Genomic DNA, 23,353 nt, shown 5'->3' on the forward strand with positions numbered 1-23,353 from the left:
CGGTTACTCCTCCCATATATGATTTCATAGATAATTCGACAAAAAAAAAAGGTCGCAAGATCATCCGCGGCCTACCATAGTACTGTCCCAACGGCACGTTGCCGACGATGCGATGCGGCTGTGGAGTGGTAAGAGATAACCCTAGATATTCCCAAGATACCCTAGGCGCGCACCGCTCAGCGATCGAAGTAACGTCATGCCGCGATAGCTCTCTCCTCTCTCTCTCTCTCTCTGGTCGTAAAAGCAGCCATTGGTTAGGTACCATCTTACATAGTACCCTTTTAGTAAACAACTACGAACACCTCCACCCCCAAAGGGAGCAAACCTCGGCGTTAGCGATCGCAAATGCAGCACGATGTCCGACCTGAAAGCAGGTAGTAGATCATAGACCGCTCTGAGAATTTTTAGGGCTTTTTTTTTTTTCGCCGGTCATAAATCATTATGTTGGTGCGTCTAATTGGAGGGATGGAGAAGACGTTCCTGAATATACGACACCAGAAATGCAATCTTAGGTTCTTGGAGGAAATGAGCGCTACATTAGCCTACATACCTACTACATACCTACACGCATATCGCCCATCATGAGACCGCGATACTTTATTCGGAGACAAACCCGCGGCTACCTATAAACCATCTCGTGTTGTTCGCCTTGCAGCCATATAACATACTAGGTATACCTATCTGGCGAATGGCCATGGGATGGTCAAGGCTACCACAGCTCAAACAAAAAATGAGGCTGTTGGGCGAGGGACAAACCCAGCATTTTGATAGGAAGTTACAGTAACAACCCCCAATGTGAGAGTGTGTGTACGGTAACATCTCAATCGCTTTAAGTTGCCTAGGTACGAAACGAAACCAAAGAAAAAAAGATATGGTGACAGGAACGAAATCATGACGCTATTTGTCATCAGGTCTATTTACTATTCGGGAACGTGTGTGGGTTGTAAGTGGTAAGTGAGTACCTACTATGTACAGTATTTGGTGGCAAGGTTCCAGTCTCGCATGGCCTGGTCGCATGGCCTGCTTGCTTAGCCATGAGGTAGATGGATAATGAACCAGAAAAGAAAACCGATAGTTCCAAGGAACAGAGAGAAAGAAAAAAAAATTTATTATTAATTAATTAACAGTACGTTGAAATGGGGAAAGAAAAGGGTTGGGTTAGGAGTGTGTGGTGTATGTGTGTGGACTGGTGTGTGGCCTACAAAGCCCCATAAAGTGACCCCCAAATCCAGACGATCGAGAACTTTTCTCCACGAAAGGGACTGTCAGATGTGCCGTCGGCGGCTAGAGGAGCGCTGTGAAAGGTTGGAGTCAGGTACCAATTTGCCGTGTGGCCCGTTTAGGGAGTGGATAATCTCTATGTTGGGCCGTTGACTGGTTAAAAATATTCCGATCGTTTAAAGGTGCAACAATAAGACAGTAGGCCAAGGCCAGCGACCGGCAATAAATTGTTGGACTCATCATTATTGTGGCGCAAATAAAGACCAAAAACATAAACTACTTTGTCGTTCAGCATATGCGTGTCAACTTGCTGCTACTGCTGCGACTTGCTGCAAAAAAAGGGTGGTGCCTTAACGGTCTCCAAGAGAGAGGGTAAGTAAGGCACCGCTCATGCAATCACCACGCCTCGTCGGAGACATGGCCGCATTAACAGAGGCCTTCGGTTATGCAGGTGGTGACGATTTGCAGCTTTGGGTTTTTCTGGAGTATGCGGAGTACGCTCAGGCATTCTTGAATTGAAAAAATGCGGCTTGCTAGGTATGTACCTATTTGAGGTACCTAGAAGACAGAAAAAAAAATGTATGCATCGTGGCATTGACATTTCCCCCGCAAAAAAAAAAAAAGGGGGGGGGGAATATTATAATTGCAATTTCGAAATTGGAGCATCAGCTCAGCTCCCTTCTTTCAGGCCTGCACTGGACTGGACTGGACTGGACACGCGGATTCCTAGATCATATCGCATGCGAAATCGCCCACTACTGTATCATTCTTTGCATGATGCCATGAGTCGGGCCCTTCCAGAAAAAGCAAACAATACTTTCCCGTCAATGGTGCGCCGCATCGGCTGCGGTCTGTCCCTTGATCCGTAAATCTGCAGACAACCGTATCCCCTGTTCCTTGAAGCTACCCAACAGCGTCATGAGATGGGGGAAATGCGCTTTCTTGGTATCATTACCTTCCATTATCCATTGTGCTATATAGACATCGAGAGCTCGGGAGTGCAGAGCACACAAAAGGGAGCCAGCCTCGACACCCTTCGCGATCGCGTGCGGGTCGAGAGCGCATAAGGGACCTAGCCGCTCTCTTTCGAGTCTGGCCACTCATCTCTTGACAATCGTGACTGGAGAATAAACAGGATTAGCATCCCAAGATAGTGCAAGTGGATAGTGGATAGTGCAAGTGCTATTGGGGGAGGGAACTGGCGAGTAACAATACCTATATCTTCATCGGCCAGCTCGTGGGCAAGCCCCACGCGTTGGGGTTGGTGCTTCACGGATTTTCCGTAGACTATTGCGGTTTTAAACTGCTCGACTATGCTCCGATGGATTGCGTTGCACTTATCATTCATTGGTCAGCCAGTTTGTTACCGGTCAAAGTTTACCGAGGCGAGGTACTTACAAAATCTTCGACTGTGCACCTAGTGGAACGAAGCACAACAGGCGCTGAATAGTCCGGCATCTTTCCTTTTGGCTTCGTGTAAACCCGGACCAATTTTAGCTTGTCCCACCTGCAAGAAAAAGGAGATTAGCTTAGGTTAGGTCTAGGTATGTATGTGTATGCACTACACGCTCTTTCGTAAGGGGGGTTGAATCTTACATGGCCTCCATTAATTCATCAATATTCCATCCATGCTCAGAACTAATGGGAACGGCGTTGGGGATTCGGTACAATAGGTCCAGCTCCTCGATGCTGATTGCGTCAATCTTGTTGAGAACGTAAATGACAGGTATGTAGCTGCGACTCTTGGCTTCCAGGACGTCGATCAAATCATCCACAGTGGCATCACAGCGAATCGCAATATCTGCTGAGTTGATACGATATTCGGACATGACGGCCCTAATTTCGTCATGGTCGATGTGGGTTAAAGGCACGGTACTTGTAATGTTTAGTCCACCCTTGTCCTTCTTCTTGAAGGTGATATTCGGTGGTTCCTTGTTAATGCGGATACCAAACCCTTCTAGTTCTGTCTCGATGACTCGCTTATCAGTCAGGGGCTTATTCACGTCCAGAACGATGAATATCAAGTGGCAGGTTTTAGCGACAGCGATCACCTGACGACCACGACCTCTACCATCCTTAGCTCCCTCGATGATACCAGGGAGATCGATCATTTGCAGTGGAGCACCTATGCAACATAATGTCAGTATCAGATAAATATGATGAAAGTCCGATATGACAAAGTCCGTTTAGGGGAACAATATTGCGACGGAGGGGACAGATATCATACCGTTGTATGTGACTTGTCCAGGCACGGATGTCAGGGTAGTGAACTCGTACGCCGCAGCTTCCGAGTGTTGACCAGTCAGTCTGCTCATCAAAGTACTCTTTCCCACGGACGGGAATCCAATAAATCCAATACTAGCAACACCAGTTCTGGCGACGTCGAAGCCAGCGCCACCACCACCTCCACCACTCGATGAGGGGGTTAAGAGTTCTCGCTTCAGCTTTGCCAATTTTGCCTTAAGCTGACCCAAGTGAAATGAAGTCGCTTTGTTCTTTTGAGTTCGGGCCATCTGTCAAATCAAAAGTTTTAGTACGCTTCATTCATAACGCACTCGGGGGGGGATATCTATCCCACTTACTTCGGCCTCGATCTCTTTGATCTACAGGTGAGGTTAGCAACCATATCATTTACGTGAATTTACGCAACTTACCTTTTCCACCGTAGTCGACATCTTGACGGGCCAGTTGATATGTTGGACACTTAGTTGCACTACGTTATTGAAAATTGTTTTCCGTCTCTTCTACTGGCAAGTTGTCAAGTTGCCACTTGAGAAATTCACTGCTTCGTTTTTTTGGTGGGGCAGATCGAAGAATGGAAGGCTTTTTTGCCCTGTGATGTCAGCCCCCATAATTTGCCGTGGATTCTCCGACGACTAAGATCCCTTAAACACAAAGCCTCATTAGTCAGAGCTATGGATATAGGAATAAACCGAGCGGCTCTTGAGGCCTTTTGAATAATTATGATACATCTTAGGTAGGTCGGGTAGGTAAGTGTCTACCTTAGATAGGTACTTGAGGTAAATATTAACAGATAATGGACGCGAATTATAGAGCTTATATGAGTAATGTATGTTTCTATCATGAACAATATATCTCCTTGTTCAATACCTTAGGTATATTGCCCTATATTCCCTCAACTTTGGCTGAGCAGTTATCGTTGCAACTCCGTTAACTAGTGGTTATGTTTACATAGTTATGAAGTTTTCTAAGAAACATTCTTAGCTGGAGCTGGATACTATGTGAATAATACTTGGGAACATATAGTATGAAAGTGCAAGGTTACGTGTTTACAGTGGCTTGTTTGGGTTATCAATGGTTTCCAAGAGCTAAACCAAACGACTAAGCTTCACACAACGATGATCAAGTTATTCATTTTTACCTACTCTACAACGTCAGTGATGGTGTAGCATACTAAAGTTTACCTAGGTACCTATTATATAAGACCGTTAAGTACCTTAGGCTGAGCACATACGTGAAATACTTAGAAACAAACCCATTCTCTCCCCGTAATTTCCATTTATTAGCTAACAGATACTCTATCCCTTTTACGTATTGGGGTTAACCACGAGGCCCTAGATCAGGCGATGCCCAGAAGAAAGATGCTAGTTCATGATAGGTCGCCATCTAGTTCTCTTGTCACGGACTTACGGTAGGAGTCCGTGTGGACGTAAGGGTGAGTTCTTAAAATTTGCTAAAAATAAGCCACCATGCAAGGAGGCGTCTCTAATAGATGTCTCAGAATGAAGCCTAGGGTTTGATGACCGTCTTACAAGGAGATTAAAACGCGTGGCTACTTACACGTGAATATACTTGGAACTACGTTCAATAAGCAAAGCAACTGACGGAACTACGGGGGTGCATGAGTGTCGGCACATAGCGCCATGTCAACTCTCTTAGTTTATAAGTCATCCTTGGTTTAAGCATTTGCAATCTACCCTGGTAGATTACTAATGTTCGTCCGAGCGGCTGCTCTCTCAACATCTAAGATATACCTGAAGTGATTACATTATTCATCATTGGCTAATATATAAAGAATATTCGTTGGCTCGCGGTTAGGACGTCCTTGCAGCTTGTTCACCCACACGAGACGGGATTAGTGCAGAGAAACCAACACTAAAAAGCAAGTGTGATATACCGATGTCGCCTGTTGTGAATACCTATTGTCAACCTATCGGATTCGGATTCGTACACGCTTTAAGGCTTCGGCACCGGCACGTCCCATGGACGGCTGGATGACTCTACTTATGTCGCCAGCACTAGTTTCTTTGTCGATCCTCGACAATGTATCGCAGTGAGAAATAGATAGAGATCCGTTGTGGAGCCTTTCCTCGGTTGCAATCACTTTAAGTAGGTAGTCTTCGTGTAAGTTATGAAGGAGTATGTATCCTTTTACTTCGGTCGATAAGCATCTTTTCAGCTTAGAGCCTTTTCAAAGCCATTATGTTAGTCAGGCTATGTTGATTGTCAGTTTCTCTAAGATATTGCTTAATAGATTACAGCTTACTTGCCAAGCTTAACGATACATACGGAAGAGACGATGGTTAGTTTCTTAGCAATGGGTACGTAGCCGAACGAGACAGTCTGTAGATTGGCATGGGAGCATTGTATTGGAGATTCTTACACGCGATTCTAGACTCCTAAGCTTCGACTGCTAAGGGTTACTTTTTTCCAGATATGTACATCAGTTTGATCTTATCTAAGTCACTTTTCACCAATGAATAGCAACCCGAATTCTAAATAGATAGAGATATGGAAACTACCTGTGGCATTTATTCAGAGAAGCTTCGATATACTGCCATTAACCTATGACTAGCTGTAGGTATTGCTGTCCTTTGACGAAGTGGGCTGAAACTCAGGCTGATATTCCCATGGAATAAGCTAACCGTAGAAACGGTACAACCTCGAGAAGTGATGGTCATATTAAAAACCAACATGCTGCGAGAAAGACGGAGGGATGAGCCTGGGGGACTAGAACGTTCAGCCAGAGTGACAAGCTAGGGGTGATGTTCTAGCTTGCAGGATGTTATTGAACCCTCGTTATGACCAGGTCGCCCACAGTCACTCGGATAATATAGCTGTGGAAAATCTATTTGAAAATAGCTTTTGAAGCTGCGATAGAGTAGAGTTGAGTTGCATCACGACCTTGATAGATGCCCCCTAAGCCTCAGCTATTGCATTAGGTAGCAATATAATATGCGATAGAAACTATATGCATTAATCCTATCCGTAGCAATTTAGACCGACTCGGAATCAATTTGTGGATTTAATCAGGTACTTACCTCTATTAACACCTTGATACCTGTTGCCTTCACATGTAATTCCAGTTGAGCCATTCAAATTTGTCTTTTTTTGAATTCAAGATGAAGACACCAGACTCAGTCACCCATGAGGGTAGCATGAGTCCAGCTGCATATTGCCAACTTTTTTACATCCTCGCATCCGCAACCGTGTTGGGTATCGCCGCGGCTCCCCAGTCCATCCAGCGTCTTCTGACCCAATACGGTGCTCGAACCTCAACTGTGGGCACATCGAACGACAAGGAGGGGAAGCAGAATGCCAATGGACGCCTCGTTCAAATCGTTAGCTGGGTAACGTCCGTGAGCCAAGTGCCTCATTCGTGGTTCATTCATTTCTATATTCTTTCTGTGACCTGCTCCGTCTTCTGGGCTGTTCAATTCCTCAATCATGGAAAAATACTCGACTTCATAGTCCGGAACCAAGTCCGGAGCGAGGAAACACTCATGTCAATCAATCAAGTCGTTATCGCATGGGCTCTTATGAGCTTGCAAGGTACGAGGCGTCTCTACGAATCCCTGGCCTTGATTCGCTCTTCACCGTCTAAGATGTGGGCTGTTCACTGGCTGCTGGGGATTGCTTATTATTTTTGCACGAGTATTTCTATTTGGATAGAAGGTTCCCGTAAGTATCGTGACCCTGTCTTGCTTACAGTCTTCTAAGAGTTAAATGATATAGGATCGATTCAGTCTTCCGATAGAAGAACTTTCAGTGCCGAGACACCGTCATTCAGCACGGTCTTTGGGATCATCACATTCCTAGCCTCATCGTTTATGCAAAATAGATGCCACAACTATCTGTTTCGGTTGAAGAAATACTCACTTCCGGAGGACGGCTTATTTCGGTATATAGTGTGCCCGCATTATACGTGCGAGTGCATGCTGTATCTTTCCCTGGCCTTGATAACGGCGCCTGTAGGCCAGCTGTATAACAGGACTTTGATCTGCGCCCTGCTCTTTGTTGCAGTCAATCTTGGTAGCACCGCCAACGGAACTAAGAAGTGGTATGGTGAGAAGTTCGGCCGCGAAAGAGTCCTGGAGAAATGGAAGATGATACCAGGCATATTTTGATATCGGATTTGTCTGAGTCCATCATTTTTTCTGCAAAAACCCAAGCTTGCCTCCTAACTTAGATACTTTCATCACATCTCGATACGTTAAGCTGGTACGTGTCTTTCGCACGTTACAGCCATTGGCAAATTCTTCAGGCGACCGAAGGAGTTTCCAGTTGGCAATGGTACTGTTAGAGAGCTCGATATCCTCTGTGATATCCTCGATACCGTGGAGAAAATCGGTGTAAAGACTAGAAGTAGTGATGAGAAGGCTTCGAGGCTCTTGCAATATTCTCCATGCAGGGTTGGGATCCAGAGCGCCGTTGTCTTTAGACTTGTAGATGTTGAGGCAGAGACTAGCACCAAGGCTCACAGTACACACAACAGGATGATAGGCAGCCCCGTCCTGTTTCGGAATAAGCAGTTCATCATAATCATTTCTCGCTATGCTACTAGCTTACCTTGTGAGGCATTATTCCGATGCCAGGAGGATATTCTGAATACGAATTAATACTGCATGTCATAAAATTATACCCTGGATCCCGATCCCATCACGAAATTTATTTTTCATGACAGGCAAGGAAAGGAAGAAAACAGTGCGATGCAAACTTGAAGGATGCACCAGATCTACTCGCATACTCGTCACTACACGTACCGTTGATAAGAACGTGGTTCGGCTTTTGGTGAGGACTATCAGAGAAAATATCAGGCGAATCGGGTTCTTGTGAGAGTCGGATCGATTTCAAACGCGATATGATCGGATCACTCAACCATGTCGGCAAGGGAGCATCCATCAACTTATTATTAACAAGATCGGACGGCCACGTTTGCAGTCGGCGATGGGATAGTTGCTTCCAACGTGGTTTCGGTGCGGATGCTATCTGTGTCATTGTTAGGCGAGGCGTGTGGAACTCATCGTCTTCACAACCACCACAACCGTACTTTTTCTAGAATTACTTGCTCTTCCTCTTGCGAGATGAAATCTGAGATGTAGTACGCTGCTTGAGGTGAACCTGTGAGCCGGACGTCATCAAGAGTATCGGGAATTCTGATGTGGGGGAGGGTAGGCCCCATAAATTCGTTGTTGGCCATAATGACAATCCACCAAAGAATTCAGCAGACGTCGGATTAAAGATCTTGGATACTCGTATGACTATCGAAAACGGGCGAATTGAGTGTTAGTGTACGGGGCGCTCGAAAGGCATTACGGTTGGTGTGGGAATGCGGTTAAGACATTTTTATCACGTTATGCCTTGTCATAATCGAATACGCAGACCCGACAGGATGTAGTCCTAGTTCACAGACCTATGCGATGCGATGCTGGTTTTGCGTATCAAACGACTTCGAAATGGTTTGGGATAAATAGGTAAGTAGAGAGATAAATAAGGTAGTTGATGGAGCTTAGGCGTAGATCGGCGTAGGCTGGCGGGATAGCTTATCAGTAAGAAATAAGAAGGTGGGTTGAACAATCAAACAGTCTGATTTAAAAAGGAGACAGTGGTCAGACCTGATAGAATCTTGGGAATCTTTGGATTGGAAGAAGGAGATGTGCAGTTTATTAGCGACAATTAATAAACGAGCCCTTGCTAAGAGAGAATTTTCAGAGTCGATGGAGGAAAAGCCTGGAAAGAACTGGGGAAATGAGGGGCGGAAATGGGCAGGCAGGCAATGAAAGCTGGCAAGCAAAGCAGGGGCCGCCACAGTCGGGGGCAAGGAAGCAATGGGCAACTCAGAGCAACTTCGCACTAGAACTCTGCAAATTTGCGGAAATACCGGCCACCCGACCCATCCGTATTTAGGTCGGCAGCCAATCAGGGATAGGCCTGGCTTGTTAGACTGATCTTGAAATTGATCTTCAATGGCTACACAAGGAAAACAGTCCTAGTGCCACCACACTAACAGACGGCACTAAGCTACTTTGGTGCATAGCCTACTTGAAGTACTCCAGTACATGTTCACTTTTCCTCTTGTCTGAGGCAGTCAGACAGTTTGGCAGTCTGGCCTTTCCTGCCAGTCTCCAGTTGTCTGGCGTTTCCTTCTCTAGAGTCAGAGGAGGGTCAGAGGGTCAGAGAGTCTATGCGCTTTGCCTACCTTAGGTACTTTGCCCTGCCTGCCCTGCCCTGCCCTGCCCTGCCCTGCCCGGTCTGGTCTGTCTTGCCTGCCTATCTACCTCCCTCCTAGGTGCCTACTGCTTATTTGTTACTACTACGAGCTGCTACCTGCCACCTGCCTGCTACTCTATTATTATCCTAGGAGGTAATTGTTAGTATTTCTCTCAGCTAAGTGCTTTTTTGGTTTGCTGCATCCTTTTCGTACCTTTCAATTTTGCAAATAATTTCCTACACCAAAATTATTCACATTCAATGACGGTCATTATCTGTATCTGCGACAACTCTTGTTCATCAGCGATATTTTAGCAAATAGCACTTTTCTTCCATCCCATCCATCCATCCCATTTACTACCCAATCCTAGCCCAAGGCCCGTCTCAAACCTTGTTCTCGATCCCGCCTCTCATCCCGTCTCAATCCTATTTGATCCCCGACCGACCGTTTATGTTCGTACTCGTACCCATTGTAGAGTAGTCCATATTCGCCAAAGTTTGTACACAGCGTCTCGACACAGATTCTGTCCCTATCGTCACCCACGAGTGGCCATCATGGTGTACTGTATTGTATCTCGGTATATGAATTGAATGCTATGGATGCGCAGAATGCTGTCGAGTCCGCAAACACGAAACAGGCTGCCTCGCCGAAGCGGGGATTTGCTGAGTCTGAAGATCCCAAGTCGACGGTGACAGCGAGTAACGCCACGACAAATAATATTAAGCTTTCACTGACTGCAAAAGCCTCTTCCACTTCCAAGGAGTTGCGACCCGTAACGACATTACCAAGTGCGCAGGACGACGATGTTGGGCCTGATCAAAACTCAGACGCCGAGACAATTGTCCTGCCAGGTAAGGACGGTGTCTCTCCGTCAAAACCCCGGAAGGTAATAAAGCATGAAGACAGGAGCGATGGTGAAATTGACGATGTTTTGCCACCCCCGAGGAAGTACCTGAATGATGGTAAAAATGGTGATCGCAATGGTGGTCCTTCCGATGATGCAGTGTTGCTAGAAAGGAAGAAGCGATTGCCTGGGAAAGAGAAGCAACCGCGGAGTAAAGATGTATCAAGCGGGCTTAGTTCTGCACCTGCCTCCCCGCCTCCACACCGTCGCAATAACCACGAACCCATTCACCGGCGTCGCAGATCCATCGACGCTCATTCGGAATCAGGTTCCGAATCATCTAAGACGAAGCCCTCCAAAGATCCCGTCAAACAAAAATCAAAATCTGTAGATAGGTTGCTTCCTGGCAAGCGTAAAGCACCCAAGGCGGAATCTGATGACGAGGGCGAGTCGCGGAAAATCCGTCGACCGCGGATTTCAGAAACGGGCCTTGACAACCAAGCTGTTGCTAGGGAGAAGGACCAAAAATCCACACCAGCCCGCCTTCCCCACGACAGGCAATCTGCCTCTCGAAACCGATCATTGTCACCTCACGGTCGCATTCACCGACGCAGCCTTTCAACCCAACTTCCATCTCAGTCTTCGAATGGATTTAGTACGAAGAAAAGACGCATACCTGCACCGCTTCAATCCACCGATTATCATTCCGACGATTCCTCTGCTAGTGGCAGCCCGCATCCTCGAAGTTCAAAATTAAGAAGCATAGCTACCCCTGTTACTGGCGAATCAACAATCTCACCCGCAAGGATGCCAGCCCACAAGAAGCATGTCGATAACCATGGCCAGACTTTACTTGCTAAGGCTTGCGCAAAAGGTGAATATGAAGTTGCTAAGAAACGGCTTACCGAACGACCCGAAGATTTGAATTTTGCAGATTATGCCGGAAACACACCTCTGCAAGTTGCGTCACTGAATGGCCACGAACAAATCGTTCAACTTCTTATTGATGCGGGATGCAATCTCGATTGCCGAAATAGTGACAAGGAGACACCGCTTCTTGATGCCGTGGAGAACGGCCATCTTGGTGTTGTGAAGATCTTGCTGAAAGCAGGTGTAAACCCACGAAAGGCGGATGCCGAGGGACACGAACCGTTAGAAAAGGTCCCTGACGAGCTAGAAAACGCTGAAGAAATCCGAGCGGCCTTGCGGGAGGCGAAGGAGAGGGTGGGCGAGCTGCGACGAACTTCCGAAGATCACCCACCTCACGAGATGCCAGATACCGTTTCCTCTCATGGCCCCGAGAGTCCTCGTCGTTCGCCCGCGGCACAAGGCAGCTCGTTAGCGTCCCAACGCCGTGGTGGTGCTGTTCGATCGACGAAAACCAGCAATCATCTCTTGTATATGAATCTTGACGACAAGACTCTCCGACAAGCAGCAGCCCGAGGCGATAACGAGACGGTGACTCGTGTATTACAAGTCAAGGAACGCTGTGACGACCCCGAGGCTTTAGTAAATGCGGCACGGGGTGGTCATAGTTTTGTTGTTGAGCTCCTTTTAGCCTTAGGCGGCGCAAATCCCGATCCGCCACGACCTGTTCCAGGTCTCCCAACGGAACATGGGACTCCAATGTTGGCTGCTATTGGTGGGGAGAACATTGAAGTGATTAAACTTTTACTAAATGCATCTAACTTTGACCCGACTCGTCGTTATAAAGGTCAAACATACTACGAAATAGCCCGACGTCGGGAGGGACCTATGTGGAAGGAGGAAGAGCACCTCTTGAAGAACGCTTACGACGAATTTAAGAAATCCCCTAAATCCTCTTCAAAGACGAAGTCTCCGGGTAGGCGAGACCGGGATCGCGATCGCGAATTAGACCCAGATTCAAGACGTGCCAATCGCGAGTCTAATGTTGACGGTAACCGATCACATAAGCGTCGGCCATCTAGCCCATCCCGAGATGTTGATTCTAAGAAGAAGGCCACGTCTACGAAAGCGTCTGGGAGTCCCAAGGAGAAGACACATTCAGTTTCTTCTGGCAATCATGACGAACAGACCTCTCCCAAACGCGGGCCAGGCCGGCCTAAAAAGGAAGAACGCGTCTCAAGCATTGCCACGTCAGACCGTGAGGTTTCACCTGCTATGTCTAAGACTCATCCATCGAAGTCAAAGCTGGTGGACTCGGACCCTGCTATTAACTCTTCTGATACCGAAACTACAAAACCGCGGAGAAAGCTTATTTCGGGTAAAGAATTGAAGGGACATAGAGAAAAACAGCGGCGTGCGAGCTTAGCCTCAAACAACTCTACCGTTGAGCGTGGCGATACAAAAACCGAAGATGCCCCAGAAAAGCGACCAGATCGACTCTCTGAAAAATACCACGATCGAACGAAAGCGATAAGACGTGACGAGTCTAACGATAGACTTTCCCTGGGTGAAAGTTCAGCTAAGAGGCCGCGATCTAGTGTTACGCCACCTCGGCATGGGCTTGGAGACAAAGACGATACCGACGCTCCTATTAAGAGAAGGAGATTGGATCCTGAGAGTAAAGAGAGACGTCCGTTCCAAAACCCTTCACCCGAAAGTCGTCAGCAAAAGCGAGATCCATCACGGGATCCTGCTAGGTCACAGCGACCATCAGATGATCGTACACCTAAAGCTAAGAAGGCCAGTCGTGATCGCAGAGACTTAGATAAAGCAAGTCCTCAAGATAAAGCTAGCATCACTGTAGCATCCGAAGACGTAGATGTGGACATGCGTGACGTGCCTCAAACACATCAAGCCGAAGAGAGCGAAGTACAGATCGATCGTGAACGTAAAGAGGTAAAGAGAAAACAAGCTGAGGCTGAGGCGATAGCTGCTGAGGAGGCAAAGAAGAAAGAAACGGAACAAAAACGCCAAGAATTAGAGAAGAAAAAACAGGAAGCGGAAGCACGGCGACGGGAAGAAGTTGAAAAGAAGCGCCTTCAAGATGAAGAACGAAGCCGAGTCGAGAAGGAAGAAAAGAGGCGCAAGGAAGAGGAGGAAAAGACAAAGTTAGCAGAGGAGAGGAAAGAGAAGGAAGAACAGGAGAGAAAGCTACGAGAAGAAGAAGAAAGGACACGAAAGGAGGAGGAAGAACGTAAGAGACGAGAGGAAGAGGCAAGAGTTCGCCGCGAAAGGGAAGCTGCCGAGGAAGCACAACGCTTGCGAGAGGAGGAGGAAGAAAAGGAACGTGAGCGCAAACGTGCGGCGGAGCGAGCTGCACGCGAAGCCGAGATGCAACGGGCTCACCAGGAAGAGATGGAGAAAGTCCGCCTGTCGAAGTTGCCTCCTCTGTTACGTTGGCTCAATGTCTGTCCAGACCCCAAGCAAAAGGATATAGCCGGGCTTTTCGCCATAGCACAAGGGGTAAGGTATGATACAATTAATCCTTCTGCCACTGGTCACGTAAACGGACGTGAGCAGTGGTTGCTCAACACTCAAGTCTCTTTGCTTTTGGGCGAGAAGGATACCTCTTTGTCAAGATGTGAGTTACTAAGTAATGGCTTTTTTGACGTCGTGTGTAATTGACTGGTCTATAGACACTGCGTGGGAACGTATTCCAGCATCGCATATAGCGAAGAGAGTTATCTGGCGTTTGGAGCAAGATAGATATGCTCTAACAGAAGGCAAACTCTTTCACTTGGGAGAACAGCTACCTGACTTCTACGGGGGTGATCCTTGGACAGTTCGCTACAAGAAGCTCGAGCAGATTCGCGGCGAGGCATGGAAGTGTTTCTCAGAGACGGAGATGTTTTTTGTCAAAGTAAGTTTTCCTATTTTTATCGGTATCGTCAACCCCACGACATTCAACTAACGTGGCCGAAAGCAATCCGACTTCCTCTCCATCGTTCCTACTATACCTCATCTTCGGAACGTCAAGCTGTCAATCTGGTATTGCGAACTACCAGAGCATGAATCCGCCCTCTCAACTTGGAATTCACCGGGCAAATGGAAGCAAGATCCTGACGCCGAAAGCCGTGGAGGCTTCGCACCGCAGTCCAAGTATTATATCAACGGGGAATTCGTGGGCGAAAGGAAACCGCAGACATACAGGCCAAGCAAAACCCCATTTCCAGAAAGCCGGGTCCCTAGAAGGGAAGGGCTTGTTGCGGTCACGCCAAATGAGCCTGACTATGTGCGTATCTGCATTGAACAGGGTCTAGCACACCTCCTTACAGACCAACAAAAACAAGCTGCACTCAATGGGGCACATTTAACGCCTCGAAGCATGGTATCGAACGAGGCTGTAGACTACGTTGGTGAGAACTTGTCACCTTCGACCGAATCGCCAAGTACTGCGCTAGTCAACGGCATTAAGAGCGCCCAGGAATCTTCGGACAAGCTTCCTATGAACGGCACGGGCGAAGATGGTTCGGGAGAGCACCAACGAGCCAGCTAAATTTCCATGTTTCGTTGCCGCAATACGCACCCTACACATCCACACATTCTTGGTAGCGTTTTCTTGTAACCTGTACGATATCAAAGCCGCGGTTCACACGATTTCCAACCAATTCATACCTAAAGGATTCCTAGTCCCGTGGTAGCGAACTATTTTATTTGTTGTAACAGATGTGACGAGAACGGCTTAAAAAGGAAAAAAGTAAGCGAATACTCACGTATATGATAAGCAAACTTTCATGGACGGAGTTGGAGGCTCTTGAATTGGCTGGCGAAGTGTGTGAAAGCTTTCAACCTTGGATCTCTGCTCCAAGGATTTGCTCTTCCATCTGATGTCGGCGTACACATTCTGATTTGCGATGCCAACACTAGAAAGGGGGAGGGGTTGAGAATTGGCAGTGGAAATGCGGATTACGATTAGATACTCCCAATGCAGTATATACATTCTTATGATTGAGGGCACTCAACGGTGTTACTGGGACAAGCTTTGATGGACACTCAATATTTCTGGGGGGTCTATGATGCGATTGGGATTATCTGGGTGAATCAGATCTTGCCTGGGCAAAATGAGCTTGATTTCTTTGCCGAATGAAACAATCATCAACCGGGAGCCTTGTTTAAGGCCTCGAGTAGGCCGATCTCAGAATCCCGAAGGGAACAAGATGCTCCAAAACGAAGAGCCTATTAACTGGCGCAGTTGCCTTCACCTTGATAGGCGGCCAATATGATTGTAATAAACCTTGTTTAAGGCTCTAAGCTACTACCTACCTCTATGTATAAGTATACCGTTGCGAAGCCACAGGAAGACGTCACAGTATTGCATTAGGATGGCGAGCATCGGATAAGAATCTCAGCTCAGGATTCATTCTATTGGGCAGATCGGACTCGATTGAGCGAAATCGCATGCCGTGTTTGCGAGGAAGATGATCCTTCGTAGGCAACAAATCATGGTGGATTTTTGTGCGTGGCATACGAGGTATCTATCTACCTGGGTACCTACCTCCTAAGTTAGGTACCTAAATAAGTAAGTGCATAAAAAACTTAAGGTCAAGGTTAAGCAGATTGAGGAGGCACTTGCACCACACCTACACCGCACCATAAAGGACGCTAGGTATCATGCTGTCGTGTTGAGCCTCGACCCAATGATACAACGGACTCGGGAAACAAGAAAAAAGAAAAAGAAAAGGCCGGTTTCTTATTTTAGATGATCGGGTCGAACTAACGATTTCGGTGGTGGATTGTTTACACCGGAGCGGATGTTTGCATTAATGGACAAACAGGTATTCCGTACCTTTACCATTGCACAACATCCAACAAGAAATAATAGGTACCTAATAGTAACGTACTGTGATTTTATGTTTTGTACGTGCATATTTAATTGTACATTCACCTTAGCAGGTCTCGACATGGTTCATTGCCCAATATCTGTACGGGTTTAGGTACGCGTGTTTGAAAGGAGATATTAGGTAATAAAAAGGGGTTAACGTTAGCCGTTTGGGGGATGGATTAACGATTTTATTTTGCTGTGTATTTTGTTTTCCGTACATACGAGGGACTTGGCTACTAGGTACATACGTAACGTACTACCTAACACTAATGATGACAGAAAGTCTATTCGTAGAATGGACAAATAGCAAACCACAGTTTATGAGAAACTTGTGCAAGGCTGGATGATGGCAGATGGTACATAGTATAGGTACATAATCAATAGGTAAATAGTACCTAAAATGGCACAGCCTCTTTCTCTCTCTCTCTTGTAGATTGAGCCATGGAACCGGGATATCGTAACACGGCCTGTAAGGTGCTAGAGGTTCCGCTGCAGAAACCACCTACACTCAGCGACATCGTCAACACGCGCTAGCTTTTGTTCCCAGGTTGTCTCGTCGTTTTATTTTATTTTTTAAATTTCATCTTTTATTCTGGGGCGCTGAGCACGGAGCACAGAAGTAGGTAGGTACTGGGCAGGATGTAGTAACCAAAGATAGAGATGATGGGCATTTGTGTAATACGGGGCCCCTGTTTCGGCCATGCACGATCACTTCTTCTATTGGACGCTACAGGGGTTTTAAGGCTGAAAGGAAAGAAGGAGAAAAAAAAGCAAATTACCTAACGTACTGTGTGTGTGTAGTACCATGTAAAAGTCCATGTATAAGTCCATGTTGTGTAATCTGGAAGAACAGTAGGTGACGAGTGAATAGTAATGGGTCCTGCCTGTAATTCACCGTCCAGGCACCGTGTTTTTTTTTTTCTTCTCTTTTCCATTTCCCTTTTCTTTTTTTTCCTTAGTTAATTTTCTTTTCAATCTTTTCCCGGAATATCTCCTCAATTCCGTAACGTAAATGATTCCTACTCCCCGAGTTGAGGTTAAGGGTATCCACCACAACTAACCACCACCGCCGCCGCCGCCGCACGATAATTACCTAAGGTACCTAGGTAACAAGCAAAGGCAGCCCGGCCAGGATGAGGTGGTTCCTGACGCTGCCGGCCTCGGTGCTGCTCGGCATCGCACTGCAGGCGCACGGCTCGTCGGCCCTCGACAACGACTTCTCGGCGTACCCCGAGGGCTCGCAGCAATGCCTGAACGACGCCGCCAACGAAACCACGTGCACCGGGAACACGGGCAGCGAGATCAACAAGTGCCTGTGCTCCAACAAGGGCAACTTCATCTACAACACCGCCGAGTGCGTCGCGAGGAAGAGCCCCGCCGACCTCAACGCCGTCTACGACACCATGGAGAACAACTGCGCCGGCACCGGTGTCACCATCGCCGTCTCCAAGCAGGCCTTCCTCTCCCAGGCCGCCGCCGCCACGCAGACCACGTCCTCCGCTACCCCGACTTCTACATCCCCTTCTTCTTCTTCATCTTCATCTTCATCCTCTTCTTCGTCAGGCTCGTCAGGCTCGTCCGCGGCTTCACCTACAGCATCTAACTCGCCCTCCGAAAGCAGTGGTAGCAGCACTCTCTCCCAAGGCGCCAAGTTAGGTCTAGGCGTAGGAATCGGCTTCGGCAGCGTGGCGCTGGGCCTCCTGGGCTGGTTCGTATTCATGTACTCGCGGCGGCGCAAGTCGCACCCGGCCTCTTCGGACCCGAATTCACCATACCAGCACGACGTGGAGCTGTCACCGAACGGCGGCGGGAACAGCAGCATGTACCACCCGTCGCCGCTGATGCCGTCGCCCGAGTACGCGCAGCACAACGCGCAGTTCGGCGGGGTCGCCGAGCTCAGCCCCGCGACCGTGCATAGCGGGTGGAAGGAATTGCCGGGGGATTACTACGCGGGGGACAAGAAAGACGGCAGGACTACGGATGGTGGTGGTGGTGGTGGTGGAGGAGGACATGTTCACAAACGCTCATCTGGTGTCCCGCTCCTGGCGGAGATGGATGACGGGAGGGGGAGCTCGCTGGCGCCGGTCGAGCTGCCGGGGAGTGAGGTGTTTACGGATACCGCGAGCAGCAGCGTGCACACGCATACGCCGACGACGATGCCGCATGATCATGACGCGCAGCGACCGGAGAGTAGTGGGTATCGGGATCAGGGGTTAGGGGGCGGCCATGGAGGATGATGATGAGAGTGAAAGAAGGGAAACAAAAAAAAAGGAGGAGGGAGGGAGGAATGGTAAATCGAATGTTACGAGTTTCAGAAGAAGGGAGGACGTTCTCAATACCGATAACGATGCCGAAGAATACCGAAATTACCGAGTTCTTACTAGGCAATGCCAAAAGGAAACTTTAAACTTTATAATAATTGTTTTATAAATCGAAAGAACGCGCGCGCTGCATTACCTACCTAATACCCAATGTAATGATTACCGGACGAAGGTTCTCACGCGGAAGAGGGAAGGTTTTATTTATTACGTAAGTGCCTACCTCAATAATTTACAACTAACGATTCACAAAAGAAAAGAAAGAAGAAAAAAATATCTTGGAGATATATCAAGTTACGCAACGCAACGCAACGCAGAACGGATCGGAAGAGAATAGGAAAGACTAATACGACCGATTCAAGAGATTAAGATTAGTTCAGAAGGGTATAACATATACCATAGCATAAGTAGCATAGCATAGAATAGCATAGCATAGCATATAGCATACAGGCCGCGTTTCGGTGTCCCAACAAATAATATATATTAACAGAACCCATGTACATATAACTACAACCAAACGTTAGGTATACCTATATGTTTTTGTAGGTACCTGGCGTATGTATTGCATTGCTAGTTTGTGCCCGCTTGTCTTGTGGCGTGCATATACGAGTGGGAGCCTGCAGTTGGCTGAATCCTCTTCGTGCTTCAGAAACATCGGCATAGGTATACTTACTAGTCGAATACCTACGTCGAATACGGCACGCCTTGTGTTACTCAACGACTCTTCGCGCAAAGAATCCAGATGTGTTTCTCTGCGCCGCCGTCTCGCGTAATAAGCGCCTTGGACTTCCCGTGTCTTAGAGATAGATCTGCGCACTTATTATGGCCTACGCCGATTCGTTCAAAAGGCGAGGAGGCTGGCCCGTCAACCGCTAACCATCTCTTCAGTAAGACACCAACACTTAGGTAGCGATTATACGTACCTAGGTACAAGTGGTATAATTCTCACAAACGCCTGAATGTCCAGTCCAGATGGATCATATGTTGTTTATCGTTACCAATAACACACTTGATTTTTACCCCAGGTTGGGATATATTTGATATAAATGAAGCCTCGTTGTAAATTAATTCCTACCAGGCGGATGGATACATTCCCTTAATCGTCCACAATTGTCCCCGATGATGACAAGGAGTCATCCGCAATTCGTTTTCTCCGCCAGAAGGCAAGTTTTCTAAACCATCCAAGGGCCCGCCATCTTCCGTGACACGTGCTCCGACGCGAACTATCGCCCGAGCTCACGCTAGAATCGCGCCGCGACCTTAGGTGCCTGTGACAAGCGCAGGTGCAACAGCCGCAGCATCTCGATCTCTGGGCGTTGACTGGTGGGTATAGGAGGGGGCGGGGTGGTAAAGGAACTGACGACCTGTTCCAGCGAACACCAGGTTCAGCGTCGAGTGATAGATCTAGCGCCAGAGAGCAGACATCCTCGAATTTGAGCGAAGGCTTCCTAATCTCGACGTGGCGCCGGCCTGCGAAGTAGTAGAGCCATTGCGCAGCTAGCTTCAGAAATTCCTTCTCTTCTACATCATCATCTTCGAGCCACGGGATCTGGTTCTCGACTGCGATGGCCGCGATGGCACACTTCAACAAGGACAGCGAAGCCGCATTGCCCAAAGGTGGCGCCTTCTTGAGCGCCGCAACAGGCGGTAGCAGACGTGACAGACGGCACACACGCCACGTAAGTGAGTCCCACGTTATTTCAACAAATGGTGGAGGCGGCGTGACCTGTGATATGGCTTCAAGCTGCCGGGTCCGTTTATCGAGTGCTTCCAGAGACGTACTCAGTTCGCTCCCAGGACATGCGCTCCTCCCGTCCATGTAGGCGATTACACATATGCAATAGACTTCCGCCATCTTCTTAAGTGTTGGTGGGCCTATAAGTTGCCCAATCCGAAATAGAGGATACCTGGGATGATCAATTCGAATATTGGGGCACGATGGACCATTGATCTGCTTACCTTTAGTAAAAACCCATCTGGGAGAGGAGTTGCGGTCTCTAAATAATGCTGGAGGATTGTACGCCGAGCCAGGCTCCCCCTTAAACGACAATGCTAAATTGCGAACAGGACTGCAGCGCTCAAAGATAGATGTATATGATCTTGGCATGACTTCACGTTGGTCTTGTTGGTCTTATTGGCCTCCCGCTGCTGCCCGCTCGTAGCCTGCAGCAGAACAACGCAGTCTTGCATGAAGCTTCCTCCCAAGTGCATCCCAGCGCAGTCATTAGATTGGCTGGAGGAGGCGAGGAGCGGACGGGCAGATCGATCAACAATATCACGCGGCCCCTGGTAGAACATATGCAATTCCAACTAGTACTCCGCAAAATGGCTCACCTCCTTTACTCCCGGAAACTTGGGATAGGTCTATACCTTAGGTACCTAGGTCTCGTTGCGTCTCGCTTGAAGAATAAAGAAAGCCGTGTGACGAGAAGACAATTTCCAAAAAAAACCCGAAGTACCTAAGTTGGATACGGTTTGGACCAGAAGGGCACATCGCTCCGAATTGGGCAGTAAAGCTCGTTGTCGACACAACCATCCTTCGGGCCCTATGGTCCTTTAACAACGTTGAGTAGTCGTTCACGGCCCAGCTGCAACAAGCATTTTCCACTGGCCCTCACTTCTCGAAAGACATATGCTCTAGTTATCCGATGAAGCCGATGTGGTATGTCAATGAGTAAATTTTTGATCATCATGTTATCGACCGGACCATATCGGGTAACATTGGTTCAAGACTTAACATTTCAAGGAGAAGGCTTTAAGGAGAAGGGAAAGTTTGGGGCTCCTAGAAGTTGCAATAGGGGATGAGTTAAGTAATAGGCCAAGACGATGACTAAGGCTATTGAAGCGTCGCATAATCCCGCTGCACAAAACAAGTGACACCCCCAGATTGATTGTATTCGAGGAAGCAGCCATCCTCATAATCACCTAAAGTACCTAAATTGATCCATATTTTTATTCAACGCTGCTGCCAATTGGTACGCGCTAGGTAATTGCTGCCATTAAAGTACATAAAATAGCATTGCAATTGAAGTATTTCGTCAACGCAAACCCCGTCACCTCTGGAGAAACACCCACGTTCTGCAACTTCGGCTTTTTGTTCTGCTGGTTATAATACAATGCAAGTGAAATGACGGCTATCGGCCTCTATGGCGCAGTGGTAACGCGTTGCACTTGTAATGCAAAGATCCCTCGTTCGATCCGGGGTGGAGGCAGTGAATTCTGTTTAGTCCATACTTGGTCACGACCTAGTCACAGCGCTAGGAAGTTACCGATTCTTTTTTGTTTTTTTTGTTATGTTTTGTGATGTTGGTGATGGAGCCCTCAAGTTAGGGTTATTCAAGTGGAACTACTATGTATTTCACTCTTTGAATCCTTTATTTGCAAAACTCGTGTAAATACAACTTCCAGGGGTAGCCCCCTTTTCCATCATTTGATATACGGCTAAGGGGATATGCGGTGCAAACATGGACGGCCTAGTTAGAATCAAATTATTTCTCAGCACTACCTAGGTAGATATTGCCTCCCAACGAAGTCTCGATGGGAATATAGCATAGGTAACCGTAACACAAGGCAACACCCGCCTGCGTGCTGACATGCATATAGAAAGTATAGAAAGTAGGATGCATGTAGGTCAAGGGCTCGGTTCGCCTTCACAACTTTTACTTCGGTGACGAGATGAATAATATAAAAGACACCTCACATCATGAGCATTAGCGAACTATTACCAGAACTATTATCAATCTAGGGCCTACCATAAAATAAAGCATTATAAACTCTCCGACACAAGTCTGACTTGTTTTCAGCGAGAGTTAATGCCGAATACAAGGCAAAGCACTTGACGACAACAGGAGACTTCGCCCTGGACCTGATGTGCTTCAAAAGCTGACCAAACCCGTGTGTCAAGAAAAGAAAAGAAAAAAAGCAAAGTTGTTCTTCGACTGCTACCCTATGCTGCAGCTTTCGACTAGGTATTAGTTAATTAGGTACTGACTACCGCGAAATCATGAACAATAATGCTGCGGACCCCGCCTCTCCTGCAGCCCCCGTTGCAACCTCAGCAATATGATCAGTAGCATCTCATAATCATGTGTAAGGCTAGCTAGCCAGTGAAGGTTTCGAATCGGCCTCCCCGCCGTTTGTTTTTTGCTTGCTCTTGCGGCGGTACTATATTCTCCTCGAAAGAAGAAAGACGAACGACGGGTCTGGGGAAATCTAGATATAGCATCTTGATATAGTTTAGGTACCTAAGATAGGTAGGTAGGTTGGGTAGGTATTATTATATATAATAACATTACATTTGTGGCTCCTCCCTGTGTTGTACGGTCCTCCGGGCCCGAATCCTCTTTATATACCTTAGGTAGGAGGTAGGTAACCAAGCCTCCCGGCTCCGACAGGGAGAATAACACTTTGCTTGCTACCCACCACCGCAATAAGACGGCGCAGTGTACCTACCGTGCTGCTGGAGGATCGTATCCGCCCCCTCTTATGCCGAATCGGTACCCCGTCTCCGTTGGCTCGCGGTGCTTGCGGGCCAGTAAGATCCCAGATCTCTTCGGCCGCACCCTGCTCAATTTCCTTCTTGGGATATACGCACTTGCATGTCAGATCATACACTTACCATTCAAGAAAGTGTTCCCTCTGAAGATCTCGCATGAAAGAGAAAAGTCTTCCGGGGAACTGCACCTGCTCGCCTTGGGGGGGGGGGGGGGGGGGGGGCGGGGGGGGGCGGGGGGGCGGGCGGGGGCGGGGGGGGGGGGGGGCGGGGGGCG

General features: G+C 47.8%; 6 protein-coding genes and 1 non-coding gene across 7 annotated transcripts; 4 read left to right on the forward strand and 3 right to left on the reverse strand.

Moving 5' to 3' along the window:
• Nucleotides 1-2,293: 2,293 nt before the first annotated feature.
• On the reverse strand, nt 2,294-3,896 carry F4812DRAFT_451525 (P-loop containing nucleoside triphosphate hydrolase protein; the record flags this gene model as incomplete). The annotated part of the gene is made up of 5 exons (XM_047936223.1): nt 2,294-2,557; nt 2,620-2,728; nt 2,818-3,346; nt 3,449-3,734; nt 3,876-3,896. 5 exons carry the CDS (start codon nt 3,894-3,896, stop codon nt 2,294-2,296), a joined length of 1,209 nt encoding a protein of 402 aa, XP_047789540.1.
• A 2,688-nt stretch (nt 3,897-6,584) lies between these two features.
• On the forward strand, nt 6,585-7,589 carry F4812DRAFT_460071 (uncharacterized protein; the record flags this gene model as incomplete). Its single annotated transcript, XM_047937646.1, has 2 exons — nt 6,585-7,143; nt 7,198-7,589. 2 exons carry the CDS (start codon nt 6,585-6,587, stop codon nt 7,587-7,589), a joined length of 951 nt encoding a protein of 316 aa, XP_047789541.1.
• F4812DRAFT_54701 (uncharacterized protein) lies at nt 7,396-8,816 on the reverse strand. The gene is made up of 4 exons (XM_047939189.1): nt 8,513-8,816; nt 8,226-8,451; nt 8,032-8,066; nt 7,396-7,976 (listed from the first exon to the last, which is right to left on the reverse strand). The coding sequence occupies exons 1-4, from the start codon at nt 8,660-8,662 to the stop codon at nt 7,611-7,613; spliced, it is 777 nt and encodes a 258-aa protein (XP_047789542.1). The 5' UTR covers nt 8,663-8,816; the 3' UTR covers nt 7,396-7,610.
• Nucleotides 8,817-11,324: 2,508 nt separating this feature from the next.
• On the forward strand, nt 11,325-15,866 carry F4812DRAFT_451527 (uncharacterized protein; the record flags this gene model as incomplete). The annotated part of the gene is made up of 17 exons (XM_047936224.1): nt 11,325-12,026; nt 12,066-12,258; nt 12,289-12,360; nt 12,394-12,421; nt 12,467-12,647; nt 12,684-12,834; nt 12,865-12,928; nt 12,959-12,981; nt 13,012-13,141; nt 13,190-13,218; nt 13,249-13,275; nt 13,306-13,340; nt 13,383-13,505; nt 13,548-14,025; nt 14,081-14,304; nt 14,368-14,833; nt 15,766-15,866. 17 exons carry the CDS (start codon nt 11,325-11,327, stop codon nt 15,864-15,866), a joined length of 3,027 nt encoding a protein of 1,008 aa, XP_047789543.1.
• Nucleotides 15,867-16,873: 1,007 nt separating this feature from the next.
• Nucleotides 16,874-18,914, forward strand: F4812DRAFT_54813 (uncharacterized protein). The gene has a single exon (XM_047939191.1). It carries the CDS (start codon nt 17,400-17,402, stop codon nt 18,501-18,503), a length of 1,104 nt encoding a protein of 367 aa, XP_047789544.1. The 5' UTR covers nt 16,874-17,399; the 3' UTR covers nt 18,504-18,914.
• A 185-nt stretch (nt 18,915-19,099) lies between these two features.
• F4812DRAFT_431709 (uncharacterized protein) lies at nt 19,100-20,652 on the reverse strand. Its single transcript, XM_047934464.1, has 2 exons — nt 19,508-20,652; nt 19,100-19,456 (listed from the first exon to the last, which is right to left on the reverse strand). The coding sequence occupies exon 1, from the start codon at nt 20,437-20,439 to the stop codon at nt 19,681-19,683; it is 759 nt and encodes a 252-aa protein (XP_047789545.1). The 5' UTR covers nt 20,440-20,652; the 3' UTR covers nt 19,100-19,456; nt 19,508-19,680.
• Nucleotides 20,653-21,724: 1,072 nt separating this feature from the next.
• F4812DRAFT_t97 lies at nt 21,725-21,796 on the forward strand. The gene has a single exon. It is a non-coding gene; the product is annotated as a tRNA-Thr (tRNA).
• The last annotated feature ends 1,557 nt before the right edge of the window (nt 21,797-23,353 follow it).

Source organism: Daldinia caldariorum, assembly GCF_022478825.1.
Source record: "Daldinia caldariorum strain CBS 122874 unplaced genomic scaffold F4812scaffold_10, whole genome shotgun sequence".
Taxonomy (NCBI): domain Eukaryota; kingdom Fungi; phylum Ascomycota; class Sordariomycetes; order Xylariales; family Hypoxylaceae; genus Daldinia; species Daldinia caldariorum.